Source organism: Notolepis coatsorum, assembly GCF_963971535.1.
Source record: "Notolepis coatsorum genome assembly, chromosome: 6".
Lineage (NCBI taxonomy): Eukaryota > Metazoa > Chordata > Actinopteri > Aulopiformes > Paralepididae > Notolepis > Notolepis coatsorum.
Window position 1 is genome coordinate 151,022,489 of NC_140170.1, and position 23,371 is coordinate 151,045,859.

At 46.1% G+C, this 23,371-nt stretch overlaps 1 protein-coding gene across 1 annotated transcript in view; it reads left to right on the plus strand.

Annotated features, from left to right (window-relative positions):
• The window catches only part of LOC311230361 (MAP kinase-activated protein kinase 2-like), a 65,720-nt gene extending 43,612 nt beyond the window's left edge, over nt 1–22,108 (plus strand). The window contains 5 exon segments of the mRNA XM_084316630.1: nt 9,752–9,827; nt 10,768–10,892; nt 11,755–11,840; nt 19,449–19,529; nt 20,992–22,108. Coding sequence (XP_084172756.1) covers nt 9,752–9,827; nt 10,768–10,892; nt 11,755–11,840; nt 19,449–19,529; nt 20,992–21,147 — 524 coding nt within the window. The 3' untranslated portion in view covers nt 21,148–22,108.
• The last annotated feature ends 1,263 nt before the right edge of the window (nt 22,109–23,371 follow it).

Sequence of the window (23,371 nt, forward strand, 5' to 3'; positions counted from 1 at the left end):
TGCATTGGGTGAACAGGTATATAGGCATTTGCCAATAGTTCCAAATGTCAAAGAGTTCGTGATGACCGCCACGCAACTGTGTGAATGAACGAAAAAATAGAAAGTCTCTAACGAAAATATGTGTGTGTGTGTGTGTGTGTGCGTGTGTGTGTGGGTGTGTGATGCGAGAGTAGGGGGAAAAGAGGGGCGTTGGACTTGGGCTGGAGGGGTAGAGAGAGAGATGTTTGGCTTGGGCTGAAGGGGTAGAGAGAGAGAGATAGAGGCGCGTTTGGCCTCGGCTATGTGTCGCCGTCGTTAGGAAGCTTGGAGAGGGGAATGTTTGAGTCGGAGACGCTTGCGTCACAGCCTCGGAACAGGAGCGCAACCAACAGTGCAGCGTGTACTTTACCGCACCGAAGTCCGCGTTGGGTGAAGATGACCAGGTCGTGGACGTCCGGAGTCTCCGGACTATCCCCGTTTCTCATCCATCCCGTGTTAGGTAATGTTTACTGGCCGTTTTCAACTTCTCTAACTCCGGTTCACGTTCTCCTGCTCCTCACATCGGCTGCACGTCTTCTTTCAGGTAAACAACATTCAAACTCGCCGCTCTCACTTCCACGTCATGACTTCGCACGTCTCCTGTCTCACGTCTCACCAGGCCAACCCCCCACCGTCTGACGTCTCACCTCTTATCCGCTATCAGATCCCAGATGAGCGCATCCGTAATTGACAGACATAAAGGGACAGGCGCACTTTTACCTGGCAGGTTAAAGCCGCTCTGTCACACTCTCCCCCCATTGTGAAAGACCACCTTTGGTGGTGAACACCAGTCACTCGAAACCCAGGAACTCGTCCTCTGAGCTATCTTCATTTAATATCTCCAGGACCTCCTTCCTTTCCTGTTCGTCCAAATCCTCCGCTGTAGGGTAGAAAGGTTTGAGGTTACAGACATGTACTGTTCTCACATCTCCACCAGTGTCCTCTCGTACAACTTGGTAGTTGACGGGACCAGTTTGTTTTATGACACGATAGGGTCCTTTCCACTTGCTGGCCAGTTTGGCAGTAAAGTTCTTGGCTGCACTGGACTGTGGAAAATTCCTTACCCACACCCTTTCTTGGAACCTGAAACTGACATCCCTCCTGTTCTTGTTATAGTTCCGTAGCTGTCTCACACGAGCCTTCTTACTACTTTCCTCGGCTTTGGCGTGGAGAGTCTTCAGCTGATGAACCACATCATACGCCTGAGCATCAGGAGGAAGAGACTTGCCTCTCAGGACTTTGTCCATTGGACTGTTCAGTTTCCTTCCAAGCTGTAACTCTGCAGGGGTAACTCCTGTGGTTTCTTGAACTGCCGAATTCAAGGCAAATCTGAACTCTGGTAAGTACTGATCCCACTTCCGGTGGTTGTCTTCCACGTAGGAGGAGATCATACACTTCAGAGTGCGATTCACCCGTTCTGTCATGTTCGTCTGTGGGTGATAGGCTGTCGTAAGCTTGGGTGTCACTGTCCATTTCTCGCAGAGCTCTTTGAATAAAGACGACACAAACTGTGATCCTCTGTCTGACAATATAAAATCTGGCACACCCCATCTCGTAAAGATTTCTTTCTTCAGTATGCGGGCGATTGTCTGCGAGTTTGCTTGTCGCATGGGGAAGAATTCCACCCATTTTGTGAAATAGTCCACTAGGACAAGAAGATACTCATTTCGTTCTGGACTGCGTGGAAGGGGTCCCATTATATCTACTCCTAGCAACTCATTTGGTCCCTTTACTGAATGTTGCTGAATCATTCCTGCAGGCTTCCTGTTGTCGGACTTCAGGCTCTGACACTTTATACAGCATTTGACATGTGCCTTGACATCGGTCCACATTCCTGGCCAGAATGCCACTTCCTGAAGCCTCTTGTAGGTTTTGAAGATACCCCCATGTCCACATAGCGGGTTCTCATGGTAAGCCCGGAGGACTTGCGGAATCAGGGTTGCTGGGACATAGACCCGATAATGACACCGTCCATCTTGTCCTTGTGTTTTTCGGTACACCTTATCTTCCAGGACTGCGTAGTCATTTTTCACAGAACTTCCTTCCTCAGCCAGAGCCTTAAAGATGGTCTCAATCTTGGCATCTTTGTGTTGTTCCTCCCATATCTGTGCAAGGAATATCGGAAGTGTTCCAGAATCCTTCTTGCTGGAATACAGGGTGCATCCAGCACCTGTTGCAAGGATGAGGAGCTGCCCCCCCGGCCTCCAGCGGCGGCGGCGCCTCCATCTTCGACGCGGCCAAGCCGGTGGACACAGCCTCCAAGGAGCGAGAGGAGGAGGAAGAGCACTTATCAGGCCTAATTTCCTTGTGGACACCAAGCCTTTACTTGGGTGTTGACCTTTCGGCGCAGAATAGGGTTTCTGTTGTCGATTGAAAGATTTAGAGTGGTCAGGAGGTGTATATTGGGGACAAGATCCAGGAGGATGTTGTCCCTTACATCTCCAACACATCACAGGCGGTCCATCCTGGACTCGATTTTGAACGCTGAGCGTCCTATTCTGAGTTTGAGGAGCTCTTAAGTTGGTCCTCTTGTCATACTCAAGTTGGAGCTCGTGATCCCTTTCAAGTTGGATTCCCAGACGCACCAACTCCTCGGTGGTCTGAACTCGCCCTCGGAGTTGACTTGCAAGATACGGTTTGATGTTTTTCAAAATCATTTTTACTATGGGCTCTTCAGTGAGAGAGGGTTTCCACTTTTTACAAAGAGCCCTATAAGAGAAAGCGAAGTCTCTTATAGTTTCCTTCTCTCCTTGGATTTTTGTTCTGATTCGGTCTGCTAACTCGTCTTCATAATCATCAGTTAGATAAGCAGACATAAAAGCAGTTTCAAATTGGCTCCATGTAGTTACAGAGGATCTGGCAATCTCCCACCAGTCACGAGCCGTACCATGAAGCACGGTTCTGAACGTTGCCAGGAGGTCCCAGTCGGATAAGGGCTGTAGCGCCAGAAAATCATGGCATTTGGTCAGATAATTCAGTAGATCAGGGTCATCATCCAGCTTTCCATAGGTTGGAAAAGTCAGCTTGATACTCTTGGTGATGACTGATCTTGTAGATAATGTGGTTGGAGCAGTGGTTGGTACAGTTCTTGAGCTGGCCGTTGCCAGCGGAGAACCTGTACTGCATGCTGAAGGTTGTGTGAAAATAGAGCCTATAGGCAAAGTTGCGGGATGAAACAGTGAGGTGGGAGGAAGGTTAGTGAGTTTCAGATCGAGAGCATCCAGTTTCTTTTCCATAGAGAGAACTTTATTCTCGTGGTTATCCGATTGCTCCTTCATCTTTACTTTCATCTCCTCCAGTTGGCTGTTTACCCGAGTCACCTGTGTAATACAGTATTCCACTCCTTTGGATATCATATCCACTCCTTCCTGGGTGACTTGTTTCACCTCTTTGATTTCCTTCTGAACTTCTACTTGGGACTGTACCACCATGAAATTGATCTGCTGGGTAAGAGTTTGTTCAGATGCCTGATTCTCATCAGCCATTATGATTTTGGTGGTTTTGGCCAGATTATCCATTTCTTTTAACACATTATCTTGGAGGGTGACGATGCATGTCTTGAGATGAGTGTAGTTGGCCACCGACTGATTTCCAATAGCTTGGATTCTTAGGTCAGAGCGGGTATTGAAGTCCTGCACATATTTGGTCAATTGTTGCATTCTCAATTTCTGCTGATCCATTGTCTGACACAACTGTAACCAATTTCCCTGAGTTTGGTAAGCCAGTTGGTTCAAATCCCTTGCCGGGGTAGCCATGACTACTGGTAAGTCAATTGGGGACAAGGTGTCGGAGGTTGGGGAAGATATGGAGTCTGAAGAGGCAGCCTTGTGTTCTCCAGAGTCAATTGAGATTTTTTCAGGTTGCAGAAGAACATTGGTTTCCTCTGTTAGCAAAGCAGGGTCCGTTTGGAGGTCGATTAGTGTTTCCTGAAAATGCACACCTTCTTTAGGCTTTGTCGCCGGGAAATGCATTAGAGACTCCTCCCCCTTTCGACGCTGAAAATTCTCAATTCTCATTTGTATAATACCCCTTTGGTCAGGTCTCTCCGTATCAGACCTTAAGGGGGTATCAACATCAGGAGGGTCTGGTCCCTTTAGATCCCACCCTAGACCCTCTGTTTTTGTGTCTAGGTCTGGTGGGTTTGGAGGCGGGCTGCTTGGTGCAGCCTCTGCGCCCTTAGACATTGTGAAATCAGTGGGTGGAATGTGCTTTATGTAAGGTTATAAACCCAAAATCAATTATTTAGAGCAGTACACAGCACATTAATGAACCCACATAGTCGAGCAATGCTTCAAACCTTCACAATATAATTTGTTTCACCTTTCAAAAGTTGTCAACTGTACCTTTAAACAAAAAAAACATAATGCCCCTTTAAAGAAAATAGTGCCATGCACCTTTAAACAAAACAGCATAATGCACCTTCAAGGGAGATAGTGCCATGCACCTTTAAACGAAAATAGGGCAATGTACCTTTAAAGAAAATAGTGCCATGCACCTATAACCAAAATAGCATAATGCACCTTTAAAGAAGATAGTGCCATGCACCTATAACCAAAATAGCATAATGCACCTTTAAAGAAGATAGTGCCATGCACCTTTAAACAAAAATAGGGTAATGTACCTTCAAAGAAAATAGTGCCATGCACCTATAACCAAAATAGCAGAATGCACCTTTAAAGAAAACAACAAGTAACATATATGTATATTTTTTCTTTAACACAGTACCTTTAAACCTTGGTTCAGTTAGGCCCTCAGCCCCACGTTGGGCGCCATTTTATGTAGCGGTGTCCACTTATAGTGCCTATAACCTTTACCGTTGGGCGCCAGACAGGTCTAACCCCTGCCAATGAAGATAAAAATACCTTTTTGATTTGGTTAATTAGGCCTATAGCTCCGGCATAAGACTGTACCACATAAGACAAATAATAATAATAATTTTCATTAGACAAATAATATAATAATTTGATTTATAGGTCTGGACTAATGGTCAAGATAATTACTAGGTGAGTTTGATAACAAAGAAACACTCAGGAGTCATGCCCAATTCAGTCAAAATGTCCATGTATTGGATATTAGTCAAAAAGAAAAACTCTTAGAACACAAAACAATTCATTTACAGACCAGTTCGTTCACGCAGTTCAGTGCATTGGGTGAACAGGTATATAGGCATTTGCCAATAGTTCCAAATGTCAAAGAGTTCGTGATGACCGCCACGCAACTGTGTGAATGAACGAAAAAATAGAAAGTCTCTAACGAAAATATGTGTGTGTGTGTGTGTGTGTGCGTGTGTGTGTGGGTGTGTGATGCGAGAGTAGGGGGAAAAGAGGGGCGTTGGACTTGGGCTGGAGGGGTAGAGAGAGAGATGTTTGGCTTGGGCTGAAGGGGTAGAGAGAGAGAGATAGAGGCGCGTTTGGCCTCGGCTATGTGTCGCCGTCGTTAGGAAGCTTGGAGAGGGGAATGTTTGAGTCGGAGACGCTTGCGTCACAGCCTCGGAACAGGAGCGCAACCAACAGTGCAGCGTGTACTTTACCGCACCGAAGTCCGCGTTGGGTGAAGATGACCAGGTCGTGGACGTCCGGAGTCTCCGGACTATCCCCGTTTCTCATCCATCCCGTGTTAGGTAATGTTTACTGGCCGTTTTCAACTTCTCTAACTCCGGTTCACGTTCTCCTGCTCCTCACATCGGCTGCACGTCTTCTTTCAGGTAAACAACATTCAAACTCGCCGCTCTCACTTCCACGTCATGACTTCGCACGTCTCCTGTCTCACGTCTCACCAGGCCAACCCCCCACCGTCTGACGTCTCACCTCTTATCCGCTATCAGATCCCAGATGAGCGCATCCGTAATTGACAGACATAAAGGGACAGGCGCACTTTTACCTGGCAGGTTAAAGCCGCTCTGTCACAAACTAGTAACTGTAACTAGTTACTTTTTTAAAGTAACTTGCCCAACACTGCTCGTGAGAAAGGTAGCTCCAGCATCTCCATCAAACGGACCCCCGACACAGGCGTGGTCTCTCTGATGGCAGACGATTGCTTCACAAGCTCTCCACCTGCTTGCTCCCGCCACTAAGAGCGGTGGTGAGCGAGCAGGGCGGGTGGTTGGTAGAAGGAGGAAGAGTATGCGGGCCGCAGAGGGAAAAACCCCTTCGGTTTTGCGGAAGAGCTGGTGCCAGAGAGGGCCTTGCGCTCTCCTACCATCACATTCCAGAGGTGTTACTTGGAGGGGGCGGGGGTTTCATCTTTGATGCCTCGCTGGCAAAAGTCGGTGTTCAATTCCCCGACGCCAGACGGCGAGAGGCCTGAGACGCCGCGAGACATAAACATGGAGAGAGAGGCGGCAGATGGAGCGCACCTCGAGGAGAATGCGCTGCACCCAGCAGCAGGTAAGGGGAGCGGGACTAGGCTCTTGCTTGTGAATGGAGCCGCAGGTGCTTGTGTGGCCAAGTTTTAGACAAACGTGGACCCAGGGCTCGCGGTTGGTAGCTAGCTTTGTGTTGTGGTTTTTCTAAAACGATGACACGTGCATATGGCCATATGCTCTCGTATGTGTTAGTTTGGAAAAACAACACACGGCTGAAGACACTCTCCTTTCACCCCGTATGTCTCTTCATTTTACGTGAGGTTGGTTGGGGGGGGAGGGGATATAAACCACTCCTCAGATGTGTTATATCAATTTGGTGAAGTTCTGACTGTGCGTGTGGCAAGGAGGTAGCCTAAAACAATCGCTCCCGTCACTAGGGATTCCCCGCACCCGTGTCAGCGTCGAGCAGGCATTAGAGGTGACCGGCGAGGGACTAGACTAATGAGTGGCAAGTTTTGTTGGAACAAACGTGTGATCTTTTCACTATGTATTTTTGTGTATGCATCGTATGAAATAACAATGGGGAGCCCAGACGGGCGGCATTTCTTGTTTGTGAAGAGAGCCACAGGGATTCATGTGAACACGTTTTTTGAACAAACGTAGACCCTGAATTCGCGATTGGTGATTTGCTTGTGTGTTTGGCTTTTTCAAAACAATGTACATCAGCACATGGCTAAGGGCTCTGCCCCTCTTCACCTCGTATATGTTTGTTGCTTTACGTGGTAAGGTAAAACATGGCGGGTGGCAAGTTTTTTGCTTTGAAACGGAGACGTGGGGTCTCGGGTGGACACGTCTTTTAAAAGGACGTAGTCCCAGATCCCACGGTTTGGTGGTTAGCTGTTGTGTTTGGTTGTTCAAAGCAATGAAGCGAGCACATGCTTGCATATGAGAGGTCAAAGGAGAGGTCTCTCCGGGATAAACCTGGCGTCTTCCCCTCTCGTGAGAGAGGAATTTGTGACAGATGTTTTTTTCCCTAGGCTCTGTATATATATATAAACCCCGGCGTGTCAGTGTCCTTGCGAGGACCAGTCTTCCCCCGGTTTACCCAAATAGGGGGGAGAGACGTTGAGTTGGGGGCTCTTTCTTATTAGAATTCTCCCAAACACGGTTCTCAGGTTTTATGAGCCTAAACGTTGTTCAATATCAGTGCTTGGTACTATGGGACCGATGTCAGCGCTGGCCCCGGGCATGTTCTTGAGTGTTTATTTGAAACAGCCTTTTTAGGGACTAGCGCCCTGGTCTGTCCGAACGGCATAACGGCGTTTATGCGGTCGGCCGGGAAGGAGTTTACCTCTGCCGAGCCCCAGGCGAGCGCTGCTCGTGAAAATGTATCTGTCAGCTCGAGGGCTCACATGCATTTCCGGGGGGAAATGGCGGGGCAGGTCGAGCATCAGCAGGGGGGCTTCACGCCCGTTGGGTGGGCCACCATGAGCTGTGCGATTACGTATACAGACCGTCTCGGTGGCGCCTCCTGTGGTGTTTTTGATCGAAATGTGTACCTTTCCCCCTCTCCTTTGAAGAGGCGCAGCAGCGTTGGAGGACACGGGACTCATCCTGGTCGCACCGAGCCGGATCAGTTCAACCCGGTGCCCGCCGGGTCACAGGCGAGCATTGCTCATACAATATATTCTGTTAACCCGAAGGGCCCTGTGCTTTTCCGGGGGGGGAATGCCAGGGCGGACCGGACGCCATAGGGGCTCCTCCCATCCCTCCCCGCTCGGCCATCGGGGTGCTGTTTATTAGCAGTCAGCCCCTCTAAGCGCTCCTGTGTAGTTCCCGGTCCTCCAGGCACAGGTCGAGCTTTGCTCTTGTTACCTGTCGGCCTGGGTTAACCCATTTTAGGCCTGAAACACCTTAATGTGTTATATAGCCTGTATATACACGCAGATGTGTTTCCCGGATTCAATGGGTTAAGGGAGCAACCTTTCTGTTTTGGGGTGGTTGTCTCCCCGGTATGCCGGTAGCGGAGTCAACTCACTGGCAGAGTCCGGGTTCGGCCCCGATCCCACGAGAGTACGCCCTGCATGTTTTATAATGTCTGCCAATTGTGTCAAACTCTTTCTCTGAACCCCGACCCCGCGAGGTTACTGGCGGGGTCAGGGTTCGTGGCAGGGTCGGTTTACTGGCGGAGTCGGGGCGCAGTTCGAGCTTTGCTCTTGTTACCTGTCTGTCGGCCTGGGTTAAGGGATCAACCTCTTCTCTTGGAGTGCTTGTCTCCTCGGTATACCAGCTGACCCCACGGGATTATGGGGGAGAGCCTCCTCAGAGAGCTTCGGTGCCTCCTCCTCAGGGAGTTTTCAGAGCCTCCTCAGGGAGCTCTTCGGCGCCTCCCTCTCAGAGAGTTTTCAGAGCCTCCTCCTCAGAGAGAGAGCCTCCTTACAGAGCCTCCTCCTCCGGGAGTTTTTCAGAGCCTCTTCCTCAGGGGTTCCTCACAGCGTGCCAGGCGGAGAAGGGCCTTCACCTGTTGTGCCCTGTCCGATGCGCTGGCGGTGTAAAGGGTGGTGTCACGAGTAAACGCCTGGGGAGGTCTCGATGCCACGGCCTCGTTAACCTCACCAGGTCCCTTTTGTCAGGTCCTGGCTCCTGGACTCGGCGGCAGGCCTGCCTTGAGTGGTCCATGGGGCTGGGACCTCCTCCATGCCCCGCTGCTACGGCTTTGCCTGCGGGGTCAGGGTTCGGAACCCCGACCCCACGTGACATCTCGCGGCAGCGTCAGGGTTTAACAACCCCGACCCCACGAGGTGTGGGAGCGGTAACACAGGCTTATGCTTCGCGTACGTTACCCTAGTAGCGAGCGGGGCGCACGGTGCTTCTGTCCCGCGGTCTACTCACCTTGTGCGTTCTTTGGGTGCTGTCCCCTTTTTTCGCACAGTCGGGGTCCTGTCCCACTAGGAGGGGTGGGGGGGCCCGGACCCTCCCCAATGTCCTGATGGTTGTAAGGGGACCTCAGCGGGTGCATTTGTTGGGCTCTCCGCATCCTGCTCCATTCCTGTGTCCCATAGAGCAGAATGAGATACAAGAACGAAATGTAACGAAGGTTATCCTATAAGAGTTCTTGTGAGCCTTCTGTTCTCACTCACTGATGACCCCTGATTGTCTTCCGAATGAAGGTCAAGACTCGGGAAGGGAGAAGCACGGTCACACCCCTCGCTTATATGCATGCCGGCGGAAATGGGCGTGGCCGGACAAGTGAAGGTGCATGTAGCGGAAACCTTTCACTTTCAGTGATATATAGGTCATGAGGTCAAATCCCATAGAGCAAAATGCTCACAAGAAGTCATGTAACTAGGGTTATAGGATAACCTTCGTTTCTGATTGTGTTGTATAACTCTGCCCCTATTTCTGTCTGTGTGTTTCATCATCGATAAGCTCCTGAGGTTTTGGGTCCGGAGAAATATGACAAGTCATGTGACATGTGGTCTCTGGGTGTCATCATGTACATCCTGTGAGTACCACGTGTGTCTGTGTGTGTGTGTGTGTATGTGTGTGTATGTGTGTGTGTACATAAATATCAGTACATTCTACATGTATTCAAATACGAAAGTGAGAGCAGCTGCTTCCCTGTTTCTGTCTGTCTTTCCCTTTCTCCCTGTTTCTCTCTCCCTATCTCTCTCTTTCTCTCTATCTCTCTCTGTCTCTGTCTCTCCCTCTCTGTCTCTCTCTCTTTCTCTCCCTCTCTCCCTCCCCCTCTCTCTCTCTTCCTCTCTCTTTCTCTCCCTCTCTCCCTCCCTCTCTATCTCTCTCTCCCTCTCTCTTTCTCTCCCTCTCTATCTGTCTCTCTCTCTTTCTCTCTCTCCCCCTCTCTCCCTCTATCGATCCCTCTCTCTCTCTGTCCCTTTCTCCCTGTTTCTCTCTCCCTATCTCTCTCTCTTTCTCTCTATCTCTCTGTCTCTCTCTGTCTCTCTCTCTCTTTCTCTCCCTCTCCCTCTCCCACCCTCTCTCTCCCTCTCTCTGTCTCTCCCTCTCTCCCTCCCTCTCTATCTCTTTCTCCATCTCTCTTTCTCTCCCTCTCCCTGTCTCTCTCTCCCCCTCTCTCTCCCTCTATCTCTCTCTCACTCTCTCTCTCACTCCCTCTCTATCTCTCTCTTTTTTCTCTCTCTCTCTCTCTCTCTCTCTCTCTCTCTCTCTCTCTCTCTCTCTCTCTCTCTCTCTCTCTCTCTCTCTCTCTCTATCTCTCTCCATCTCTCTCTCTCTCTATCTCTCTCCATCTCTCTCTCGCTCTCTCTCTCTCTCCATCTCTCTCTCTCTCTCTCTCTCCCTCTCTCTCTCTCTCTCTCTCTCTCTCTCTCTCTCTCTCTCTCTCTCTCTCTCTCTCTCTCTCTCTCTCTCTCTCTCTCTTCATCTCTCTCTCTCTCTCTCTCTCTCTTTCTCTCTCTCTCCACCAGGTTGTGTGGTTTCCCTCCGTTCTACTCTAACACAGGTCAGGCCATCTCTCCAGGGATGAAGAGGAGGATCAGGATGGGCCAGTATGAGTTCCCCAACCCAGAGTGGGCCGAGGTGTCGCAGGAAGGTGAGATCACTACACTAGTACAGTAGTACTCTGGTACAGTAGTACTCTGGTACAATAGTGGTACAAGTACAAGTACCCTGGTAGAATAGTACTCAGGTACAAGTACAAGTACCCTGGTAGAATAGTACTCAGGTACGAGTACAAGTTATCTGGTAGAATAGTACTCTGGTACGAGTACAAGTTATCTGGTAGAATAGTACTCTGGTACAAGTACAAGTACCCTTGTAAAATAGTACTCTGGTACAAGTGTAACAGTTGTGACAACGTCACCTCAAACTTCGATGCCCCGAGGGAGTTTCGAACACGGGTCTCCCACGCCGCGTGCAACAGCACAGACCGCTATACCAAGAGGTGAATTCACTGCTTTGTAACGTGTCTGCATCTGCGTGTGAGCACCGCTACTCACCGCAGCCCTTCGTGACTGCGCTTCACGATACCATCCGTTACACAAGTACCCTTGTAAAATAGTACTCTGGTACAATTACCCTTGTAAAATAATACTCTGGTACAAGTACCCTTGTAAAATAATACTCTGGTACAAGTACCCTTGTAAAATGATACTCTGGTAATAGTTCCCTGATATTATAGAATAGTACTCTGACATAACTACAAGTACCCTGGTAGAATATGTAGGTGCAAGTACCCTGATAGAATAGTACTCCAGTAAAGGTTCACATATCCTGGTGTATTGGTGTTCGGGTAAAGGTAGAAATACTCTTTATTGTAAAAATTGAGGTCCTGTGTAGCTCTATAGATAGAGTGTGGCAACACTACCATGGTTAGGGGTTTGATTCCCACTGGGGCTACTGTGTGAATGGAGTCCTGATCCTGAGTCTATCTGTGGTCGGCTTTGCTCTTCCAGCCAAGGACCTGATCTACCAGCTGCTGAAGACAGACCCCAACGAGAGAATGACCATCATTCAGTTTATGAACCAGCCCTGGATCAATGTGAGTCTCTGTGTTACAATATACTGCATAATGCAATATAATACCAGTTAGTTAAAGCAACACTCCAACATCATGGGAAATGCGCTTACCATCTGTACTGTCTACCATGGATCTACCTGATCTAGATCTACGGACTATTGAAGTACAGTATATGACTTATATTGGGGTGGTTCTCTACATGGATCTATCTGATCTAGATCTACGGTACTCAGCATTTGGCCTCGTGCCTGAAACCGCAGCGCATACAGTAAGAGCCACAATCTCACATTATGGCTCTTCTACTTCTACTTGTGTATCATTGCTTAATTATTTCACAGTTAGTTCCATCTGAACAATATGATCAGCAACATGATAGTTTCCAGAACTGTAGGCAGTGGTGGAAAAGGTACACATACTGTATTTCTTTTGACATGTGTAAAAATAGAAATACTTTAGAAGTAATTATGGACTACATTTACTATATATTCTATAATATAATTATTTAGTGAGCATTATGTTTACCACTACACCGGATTGTACAGAATTGTACAGGATTGTACAGGATTGTACCACTGACACATGCCTTCTCTATTTAAACGACCACATCAAACAAGAGGTGGACACGGGCAAATACTGCAGCATGGTCATGCTGGACCTACAAAAGGCCTTCGACACTGTCAATCACACCATTCTGATTGACAAGCTAAAAGCAATTGGTTTTGATAGTCTATCAGTGAGCTGGATGCAATCCTACCTGGAGGGGAGAGAACAGATGGTGGAGGTAAATGGTACACTATCAACCCCCCTCAAAGTGAGCTGTGGTGTTCCACAAGGAAGCATACTAGGACCGCTACTGTTCCTAATTTATGCAGATGACATGTCGTCAGCTTGTGACTGCAACTTGTTCCTGTTCGCGGATGACTCAGCCCTGCTGGTCTCTGACAAGAACAAGTTACAGGTTGAAAAAACCCTCAGCTCGGAACTAGGCAAAATCTGCACCTGGCTCGCTGATAACAAACTATCATTACACCTGGGCAAAACAGAGTCCATTCTCTTCGGTTCAAATAACAAACTCAGCAAGACCGACGGCTTCTCAGTTACAGTGGGTGACATTATTGTCACAAGGAAAGATGAAATTACATACCTAGGTTCCATCCTAGAGGCAAATCTTTCCTGTGACAAAATGGCATCCAATGTAATAAAAAAAGTCAACCAACAAACTCAATTCTTGTACCGGATCTCCTCTCTGGTAAACAAGAATACCCTGAAGACTCTGGCAGGAGCACTCATTCAAGGGTACTACGACTATGCTTGCACCTCATGGTACCAAAGCACCTCAAATGCGCTACAAACTAAATTACAAACATCTCAAAACAAACTGGTCAGACTACTGCTTGACCTTACTCCTAGAACCCACCTCACCCCTGCCCACTTTGACAACCTAGGATGGCTTAGAGTAGACGACAGAGTACAGCAACTTGCAATGGGCCTAGTCTACAAGATACACTACACGACTAAGGTACCCATGTACATGTCAAAATACTTCCCAAAGGTCAGTGAATACCACGACCAAAACACCAGAGGGAGCTCCACAAATCATGTTAAACCCAGATTCGGCTCAAACAAGGGACTAAACACGTTTCGCAATTATGCCACATCAATGTGGAATGCCCTACCCACAGCTGTAAAGGAATGTGAATCACTACCCACTTTTAAAACCACTCTCAAGGAGCACCTACGGGAGACTGCAATTCGAAAACTGGCCCCTGTAAATATCCTAACACAACCCCCTCCAATGTACAGTAAATGTCCTAACCCAGTAATACACGAGACCCTCTTCTTTGACCAAGTAAGGTTTTGTCGATAATCCAATGTACAGTTACCACCCCCCCCCCCCCGCCTACCCACCCCACCCCCCACCCCACCCACCCAACCACTTCCAATGTACAGTTACCCCCTCCCCCCACCCCACCCCACCTACCCAACCCCCCCCTCCCACCTCCTCCTCCAATGTACAGTTTCTTCGTCAAATGTACTTTCTTTTTTAAACTCTTTTTGTATCACAAACAGTACTGTATTTGTAAATCTGGTATGTCATAAATGTATAGATGTAGCAGTACTGTCTATCTGTATGTCATGTATGTCATATATGTTATGATGAATTGAAAATGGGGGACCCTGGTGTAAACAAGACGAAAGTCTTTATTCCCCGTACCTGGTTCAACTAAGTCGATCAAAAGTCCCATTATCCAGATTCAATTAACCCGATGTTTGAATCTGGGCTTTCCCTGTTCCTCGGACGCTGATCGTTAATTCCAACCAGACTTGATAATTGCGCGCGGCCGCCTCGCGTCTATACTTTCCGTAGCCGCATTTCTGGCAGACGCTCTCTGATTGGCTGACTTCAGTTTCTACACTGGTTAGGCTTAGGCACTCTTCGAAGTTGGTTAAGGTTAGAGTTTGTCTTAGAGTGTGACGGCAAGTTCTTTCGACGGTTAAGCTTAGGCACTCTTTCGAAGTTGGTTAAGGTTAGAGTTTGTCTTAGAGCATGCCGATAGAACGCCAGGTAGTTTGCAGGCTGTTCGACGTGGAAATGGGCAAAGACACAGCTCGTCACGCGATTGGGCAAACATGTCATTGGCCAATCAGAGAGCGTCAGTCAGTGGCCAATCAGAGAGCGACCGCCAGAAATGCGGCTACGGAAAGTATAGACGCGGCCGCCTCACCTGAAAAGACAGCAGGTGTCAATCGCAGAAATCCTGATTTTCTAACGGCATTGATTGATTGAAAACTTTATTAACAGATTGCAGAATGGGTACAATACAGTACGGCTCAATAGCCTTGCCGACAAGTTAAATGCATAATCTATAGGCTAATGTTAAATCCCTCATTACCCCAATCAATCAGATTATATTTATTTAAATGTGCCTGCTGGCAGTAGGCTTAATGGAATGAATAATCGAATGAGATCTATTGCTAGTGAAAATAATTAGTTCAACTCTTTCAGAATAAGTAGATACAAACAGGCCCAAAGAGTATCTAATTGATACGAATTAATAGATACTTATGAGGATATCTGTACTGTATGCGCTCAGCTTAGGTATCATGTACTTTATATATAAATACATGGTTCTCAAAGTTTTCAAGGCGCGACCCCCGAAATAACGGTGTCAGAGAGGCTTGGAGGGATGAATGAATGAATGAATGAATGAATGAATGAAAACTTTATTTAACAGATTGCAGAATGGGTACAATACAGTACGGCTCAATACATACAATTGTTAAGGGGATGCAGACCTGAGAAAGACGTTTGTCTTGTTTCCATCAGGGTCCCCCATTTTCAATTCATATAGACATTTATGACATACACAACATACATGACATTTATGGCATAGGGACATATAGGTATTTAGTACTGATACATTTGTGACATAACGGTATTCAAATATACAGTACTGTTACCCCTAGATCCTGACAGAGTATATACATATGATGGGGAGGGGACTGTACATTAGGAGGGGGTGGGTGGGTGGGAGGGAAATATACATACGGCGGGGAGGGAATATATACATGCGGTGGTGAGGAGACTGTCTATTAGGAGGTGGTGGGGGTTTTGGGCATTTACGGTGGCCAGTTTCGAATTGCAGCCTCCCGTAGGCGTAGGTGCTCTTTAAGAGCGGTTTTGAATGTGGGCAGGGATTCACATTCCTTTACAGCTTTGGGTAGGGCGTTCCACATTGTTGTGGCATAATTGCGAAACGTGTTTAGTCCCTTGTTTGAGCCGAATCTGGGTTTAACATGATTTGTTGAGCTTCCTCTGGTGTAGTGGTTGTGGTATTCACTGACCTTTGGGAAGTATTTTGACATGTACATGGGCACCCCGGTCGTATAGTGTATCTTGTAGACCAGGCCCATTGCAAGTTGCTGTACTCTGTCGTCTACTCTAAGCCATCCTAGGTTGGCAAAGTGGGCAGGGGTGAGGTGGGTTCTGGGGTTCAGGTCAAGTAGTAGTCTGACCAGTTTGTTTTGTGATGTTTGTAATTTTGTTTTAAGCGCCTTTGAGGTGCTTTGGTACCATGAGGTGCACGCATAGTCATAGTACCCTTGAATGAGTGCTCCTGCCAGAGTCTTCAGGGTATTCTTGTTTACCAGAGAGGAGATCCGGTACAAGAATCTAGTTCGTTGGTTGACTTTTTTTATTACATTGGTTGCCATTTTGTCACAGGAAAGATTTGCCTCTAGGATGGAACCCAGGTAGGTAATTTCGTCTTTCCTTGTGACAATATTGTCACCCACTGTAACTGAGAATCCGTCGGTCTTGCTGAGTTTGTTATTTGAACCGAAGAGAATGGACTCTGTTTTGCCCATGTGTAATGATAGTTTGTTATCAGCGAGCCATATGCAGATTTTGCCTAGTTCCGTGCTGAGGGTTTTTTCAACCTGCAATTTGTTCTTGTCAGAGACCAGCAGGGCTGAGTCGTCTGCAAACAGGAACAAGTTGCAGTCACAGGCTGACGACATGTCATTTGCATAAATTAGGAAGAGTAGCGGTCCTAGTATGCTTCCTTGTGGAACACCACAGCTCACTGTGAGGGGGGGGGGTAGAGTACCGTTTACCTCTACCATCTGTTCTCTCCCCTCCAGGTAGGATTGCATCCAGCTCACTGATAAGCTAAGGCTTGCAGTTTCACTATTAATCAGGTTTTAATCTGTTTCGGTCATCATCCATACATGCATTGAATTGATTAACCTTTGGTTTATACCAGTGACACCATGTTCATCATCAGATAACAGTGATTGAACAGATAAATGCATTTTCTCAAATGCATTCATCAAATGTCAACGGCTCATTCAATTTCTCAAATCCGTCAAACAGCTCATCTCATCAGACATTTTAATCCCAGTTACAATATCATAATAACGTGTGAGTGACAGTGATACAATTCAACAATCCACAGATTCAGATTCCTCGTAGTTCATAATCCACAGTCCACGCATAAAGACGCTTCAATTTATGCTTGAATGAAACACAATCCGGGTGCTCCATTAAGCAAATACATCAACAGCGGAGAATATGAAACTAATCAGAGCCAAACGCCCGTTTTATTCATTAAAAATATCCCCATGGGATTCACATTTGCAATGCTCCCTTATTAAAATAACCACATAGTGTGTGTATCGCGACTCCGAGCGCCGTATATATGACGTGCATTATTTAGGTCAAAGTAAATCCATAGGCTGAATATGATTTATTATCAGCATTTTAGGTCTATTATTTTACATTTCAAAAGCCCCCTCTAGAAAAACGAAGCACAAAAACATAATTCAGACTGGTATAATGAGATCTAGACTGTGAGAATTATTTCAGGAAGCTCTTTGCGAGGGCGTGGCCATGGTTTATCCAGCTAACTGAACTAAACCCTGCCCTCGACCAGGTTAAAACTTTTTGATCTGTTGCCATAGCGATTTAGAAAATCCAACGTCGGGGAACGGAAAGGTCTGGCTTAAGTCAAGCTATGCTGAAAATTATCCGGCTAACTCAGTTAGCCAGGTACGAGGAACAGGGCCCATGGTCTGCATCCCCTTAACAATTGTGTGTATTGGCGGCTACGTGGCATAGTGGGCAAGGCGCTCGCCACGAATGCGGAGACGCTGGGCTCGCCTGTTCGAGCCCAGCGCTCCACATTGCTTTCAGTTTAGCTGGTCGTTCATACTAATACACATTGGCCGTATTAGGGGGTGGGAAACTGATGGGTGGGGATCGGGCGTTGCGGACAGCGACTCCTACAGGTCGGTTGGTGCGCCTGCGCAGTAGAATCAGGAAGTGTCGGGGGCAGCGTGAGCCTCCCACGCGTTACTCCTCGCCACTGAGAGATCGAGCTGCGCAGGTGAAAAGATGCGACTGCTGTTACCTCAAGTACCGGAGGGGACTTGTGCTATGTGTGACTTAGTCCACATTGCAGCCGGCTTGTGGGAGGCAAGAAACAGCGTTCGTGACAGGGGAGGGTCGAATTGGATGATACGAAATTGGGATGGGAAAAAATATAGAAAATGGGAGAAAAAGTGGATAAAAAAAAAATAAAAAATTGTGTTTATTGAGCTGTACTGTATTGTACCCATTCTGCAATCTGTTAATAAAATGTTCAATCAATCAACTATCCTTTGCTCTGTCAACTAGGTTGAATGCCTCTACAGCAGACCTGGGCATTGTACGGCATTGTATGATTCTGACCGGCCCGCGAAAGATTACACGATAAAAAAATAAATAAAAAAATATTACTTTTTTCTTTTCATGTCAACGTTCACACGCACAATATACGCTTAGGAGATATGCTCAGAAGATGTTGGTTCTCTTTGGATCCACCTACATATGTGAACAGACATACTCAGTCATGACGTTTACCAAGTCCAGGTACAGATCCTCTCTCACTGATGAACATCTGGCAGCTGTGCTTCGCATCTCCACCTCAGACATGCAACCTGACTTTGATGGACTTGTTAAAGCTCAACAGAGACTGGATTTCTCACACTGAATGAAAAAAAAAAAAAGAACTGAAGAACACTAAAATGTGGAAATATAACAAGTGAAATGGGACACTTGATATTTTTTTCTTCTTTTTTTTGCACAGTTCTGAAAACATTAAATGTTTAATATAGGCATGTAAAGTAAAAAAGGCTACAAAACGGGGACACTTTTATTTACACAGTTCAGTGACATGTCTTGTTTATTTTTGCTATAAGATGATGTGATGTCTTTAGAAAGCTAAGAAAATCCTTGTTTCAATAGTATATGAAACTCAAAATGCCCTTTGTTATTAATGTTTCACATTTTGTTTATCATTTTGGAAATAAATTCTATTTGAATAAATGATATTTTTGAAAGCTAACCTCACATTTTAATTGCCAAATAATAACATACACTCTTACCAGGGGTCAAAACAATGCCATTTACTGCTTTTTATATAGAAATAAAATGTATATTATGCATAATTGAGTTTGGAATTTTGGCCCGGCCCCCCAACATATTTTCAGTTGCTCATTCGGCCCCCTGGGAAAAATAATTGCCCACCCCTGCTCTACAGAGACCTGTGTTAGATGTTGATAGATGTTGATGTTGATGTTAGATGTTGATATGTGTTGATGTTAGATGTTGATAGATGTTGATGTTGATAAAAGGGAAGTGAAAGAGTGGATGTATGGATGTTACTGCATGTGGTTACATCTTCCTGTTTGTCTAGTGCAGGGGTTTGTCTAGTGCAGGGGTTTGTCTAGTGTATGGGTTTGTCTAGTGTAGGGGTTTGTCTAATGCCGGGGTGCACAAAGGTTTTGACATGGAGAGCCATGGTCCAAATAGTGTGACTGGACATCGATCATTTAATAAATGCAACAAGTAAATAACAGTGTCTTAGGTCTACTTTTGTGTTTGTACCTTGTACCAAGTAAGATTTTTTTTTAATTACATCAAAATAGGCTAAACAGAATATCTGGAACCACTTGAAGGGCCAAAACTAATGATGTGGAGGCCAGAATTTACCCATGGGTCCTACATTGAGCAACCCCGGTGTGTGCCTCCATGTCTGCACGTGTGTGTGTTTATCTCACATTTGTGAGTGTATTTCCTCTATGCAGCAGTCGATGGTGGTGCCCTCCACTCCTCTCCACACCACCAGAGTTCTGACTGAGGACCGGGAGATGTGGGATGACGTCAAGGTGAGAAGTACAGCAACACTGACACCCTTTGGTCATTCGCTGACATTACACCTGTATACTGACTTGATTGATTGAATTGATTGAAAAGTTTATTAACAGATTGCAGAATGGGTACAGTGCAGTACAGCTCAATACATACAATTGTTAAGGGGATGCAGACCAGAGAAAGACTTTCGTCTTGTTTACATCATTGTCCCCCATTTTCAATTCATCATAACATATATGACATACATGACATACAGATAGACAGTACTGCTACATCTATACATTTATGACATATCAGATTTGCAAATACAGTACTGTTTGTGATACAAAAAGTGTCCAGAAAAAGAGTGTATATACATTTGACGTAGAAACTGTACATTGGGGGAGGTTGGGTGGGTGGGGTGGTGTTGGGTGGGTGGGCGGGTGCTGTACATTGGAGGTGGGGGGGGGGGGTTACACCCAGACGTTGGTCTTGATTTGAGAAATGTTGACCAAATAAAAGTACTGAATGTGTTCCCATTCAAAATATCAAGATTGTAAATTTAATTCCAGACCATTTCCTCAAAGTTTAAAATAGTTAAAAATGTATTTATTTTAAAATCCATTCAATTGTTCTCAAACTGATTCTCTGACTGCCACAAGGGGGAAGCAGCCATCACAGGGAGCCAGGCAGGCTTGTATTAGTCTGTAGTTTAGGAGTTAGTCTATAGTTTATTCTCTACACATATCATAGCATAGCATATCATATCAAGTTCAAGTTTTATTTGTCATGTATAAAGTACATGTACATTACAGTGAAAAGCTTGGTTCTGTATGAGCCCCCTCATAATATAATGTGCTTCATACAGTAAAAAAAAGGAAAAGGAATAAAGTCCAAACACTATGCAAAACACTATACAAAATATACAATATACAAACTAAAGTACAACCTGAAGTACAAAATTAAGTACAAAATGCAAACAATGAGGTACAAAAAAAAAGTTTTTTTAAATGCTAAATGCTCAAATATCATATCATATCATATCATAATGTATCATAGCATATGATATGTGAGGACTGTGGTTGAACCAGTAGCTCCCTGGTATGAATGATGTGTGGATCAGAGGATCTACCATCTAGGTTGAAATGTACTCAGAGACCCATACACTTCATGATTAATTGAAAATGGGGGACCCTGATGTAAACAAGACGAAATTATTTCTCTGGTCTGCATCCCCTTAACAATTGTGTGCATTGAGCCGTACTGTATTCTGCAATCTGTTAATAAAGTTTTCAATCAATCAATCAAACCCAACTCTGAATCTTCCACTCTCCCTACCTCTCTATCTGTCTGTCTGTGTCTACCTCTCTGTCTGTCTACCTCTCTATCTGTCTGTCTGTCTGCCTGCCTCTCTGTCTGTCTGTCTGTCTGTCTCTCTCTCTCTCTCTCTCTCTCTCTCTCTCTCTCTCTCTCTCTCTCTCTCTCTCTCTCTCTCAGGAGGAGATGACCAGTGCTCTGGCCACTATGCGTGTGGACTACGACCAGGTGAAGATCAAGGACCTGGACACGTCCAGCAACCCGCTGCTCAACAAGAGACGGAAGAAGGCGGCGGCCGGAGGAAAGAGTGGAGGAACCGTCTGCCAGAGTCAGTGAGACGACCAGGGAGATGAGGCTGGACAACCAGCCTCCAGGACGACCAGCTGGAGGGGAGGCCATGCAGAGACCGGTTGGAGTGTGGTTGAAGGCTGTCAGGAGACTGACCGGGGAGGAAGCGTTCCCTGACACGAGAGCAGCAGGCGAGGAGCAAGCGGACACACTTGTTAGGGAACAGTTTGGAAGCAAGACTTGGACATTATAGGACATATCCAGAGAGGACATCACTGTGTCTCCACCAACAAGGAAATTGTGCTGTTTCACTGTGATGTCGCTATAGAAACGGAATGTGTCCTGGGTTGGGGTTATGATTTAGCTATTTTTTTAACTATTGCAATGGCTTTTTGTTGAATTGAAAGACAAGGCTTATGTATTACTTTTGTCAATTGATTTTATAATAACTACAACTGTAATAAAGAACAATTGTAATACTTTGACAATTTACAAATCTAATTTCAATACAGCTGTTGTTGTTAATAATACATTGCTATGGCAGCAATATGCCTTCTGTCTACATAGTAACATCATAGTGAAATAGGGCAACTGACTGGCTTGCTTACTGTGGCCTCCTGTCAGTTTTTTTTATTGGAATATGTGTTGATGTGTGTGTATGTGTATGTGTGTGTGTGTGTGTGTGTGTGTGTGTGTGTGTGTGTGTGAGCGCGTGTGTGCACACTGCACAGTATTTAGAGTGAGAATTAGTTGTGTGCTAGTTTGATTCATTTCAGGTTCCTCTTCTCACCCAGGTACTATTGAGCAAACTGCTGAGTGGCATGTGAACACACACACACGCACACAGTGACTGGTATGAATGAGATGCAGGGCAGCAGAAACCATCAGGATGGTGAAACTAGCAGATAAACATCAGGAAGGACTGTGAAACTAGCAGATAAACATCAGGAAGGACTGTGAAACTAGCAGATAAACCATCAAGACTGTGAAAGTAAACTATCAGATAAACCATAACGACTGTGAACCTAGCAGCACACTCTAGTCTACATCATTTGTTGTTTTACTATTGTCTGTCCTTTGTTCCCTTTCTTCAGGGATTAAAGCAAAGTTTGAAAATGCTTGTCCTGCCAGTTACTTCGCATTTCAAATCAAATGAACGAATCGATAATTCAATGATTTCTTCTGTTAGCACACTAGAAGATGGAATGTCCCACTAAATAACCCACCAGATATTTCATAGTTTATTTCATCAGAGGAAGAGGAACTCTTACATCACTTAATAGCCTGCAGATGGACCAGGTGGGGCTTGTTTCCCTACAGCTCAGGTCTAGTTAATGTAGCGTTGGAGAGTAAACATGCCACTCTGACTGGGCTATGAGTCAGTATTCTGGTTCATCATCTTTTCTGTGATATTGTGGTGGCACCAAATTCTGTTTTGGTTTGATATCACACTTTACATGCGATGCACGCACACTGCATTATTTACCCTGTCATTTTATTTACAAGACAAGACAGTCACTTTGTTGTCCAATCAGCTGGGAAATTTGTCACACAGACTCTGTCCTCGTGGGTCTCACTAACTCACACCATTTCCCTCTGTTGTCTCAGTGCATACAGTATGTCAGTCTTTCCATCACATCTCATCCGTCCGTTCACCCTCCGTCTGCACCACCTGAATCATCCATGTCTTTGCGAGAGCCTTTTTGGTTGTCACAGCGCTTCATTTTGACAGACAGCCACCTCACCAATAGAAGTCAAGGAGAGAGAGATACAGGGGGAAGGAGAGGTAGAGACAGACAGGGTGAAGGAGAGAGAGACAGGGAAGGAGAGAGAGACAGACAGAGGGAAGTAGAGGTAGAGACAGACTGAAAGAGAGAGAGACAGGGAATGAGAGGTAGAGACAGACAGGGGGAATGAGAGAGAGACAGAGTGAAGGAGAGGTAGACAGAGGGATGGGGAGGTAGAGAGAGACAGAGGGAAAGAGATAGAGACAGACAGGGAAGGAGAGAGAGACAGAGGGAAGGGGAGGTAGAGAGGGAATGAGAGAGACAGGGAATGAGAGGTAGAGAGAGACAGGGAATGAGAGGTAGAGACAGAGGGAAGGAGGGAAGAGAGAGACAGACAGATGGAAGGAGAGAGAGACAGAGGGAAGGAGAGGTAGAGACAGATAGGGGGAAGGAGAGATCCATACAAGAGTGAAGGAGAGGTAGAGGCAGACAAGAGTGAAGGAGAGAGACAGAGGGAAGGAGAGGTAAAGACAGACAGAGGGAAG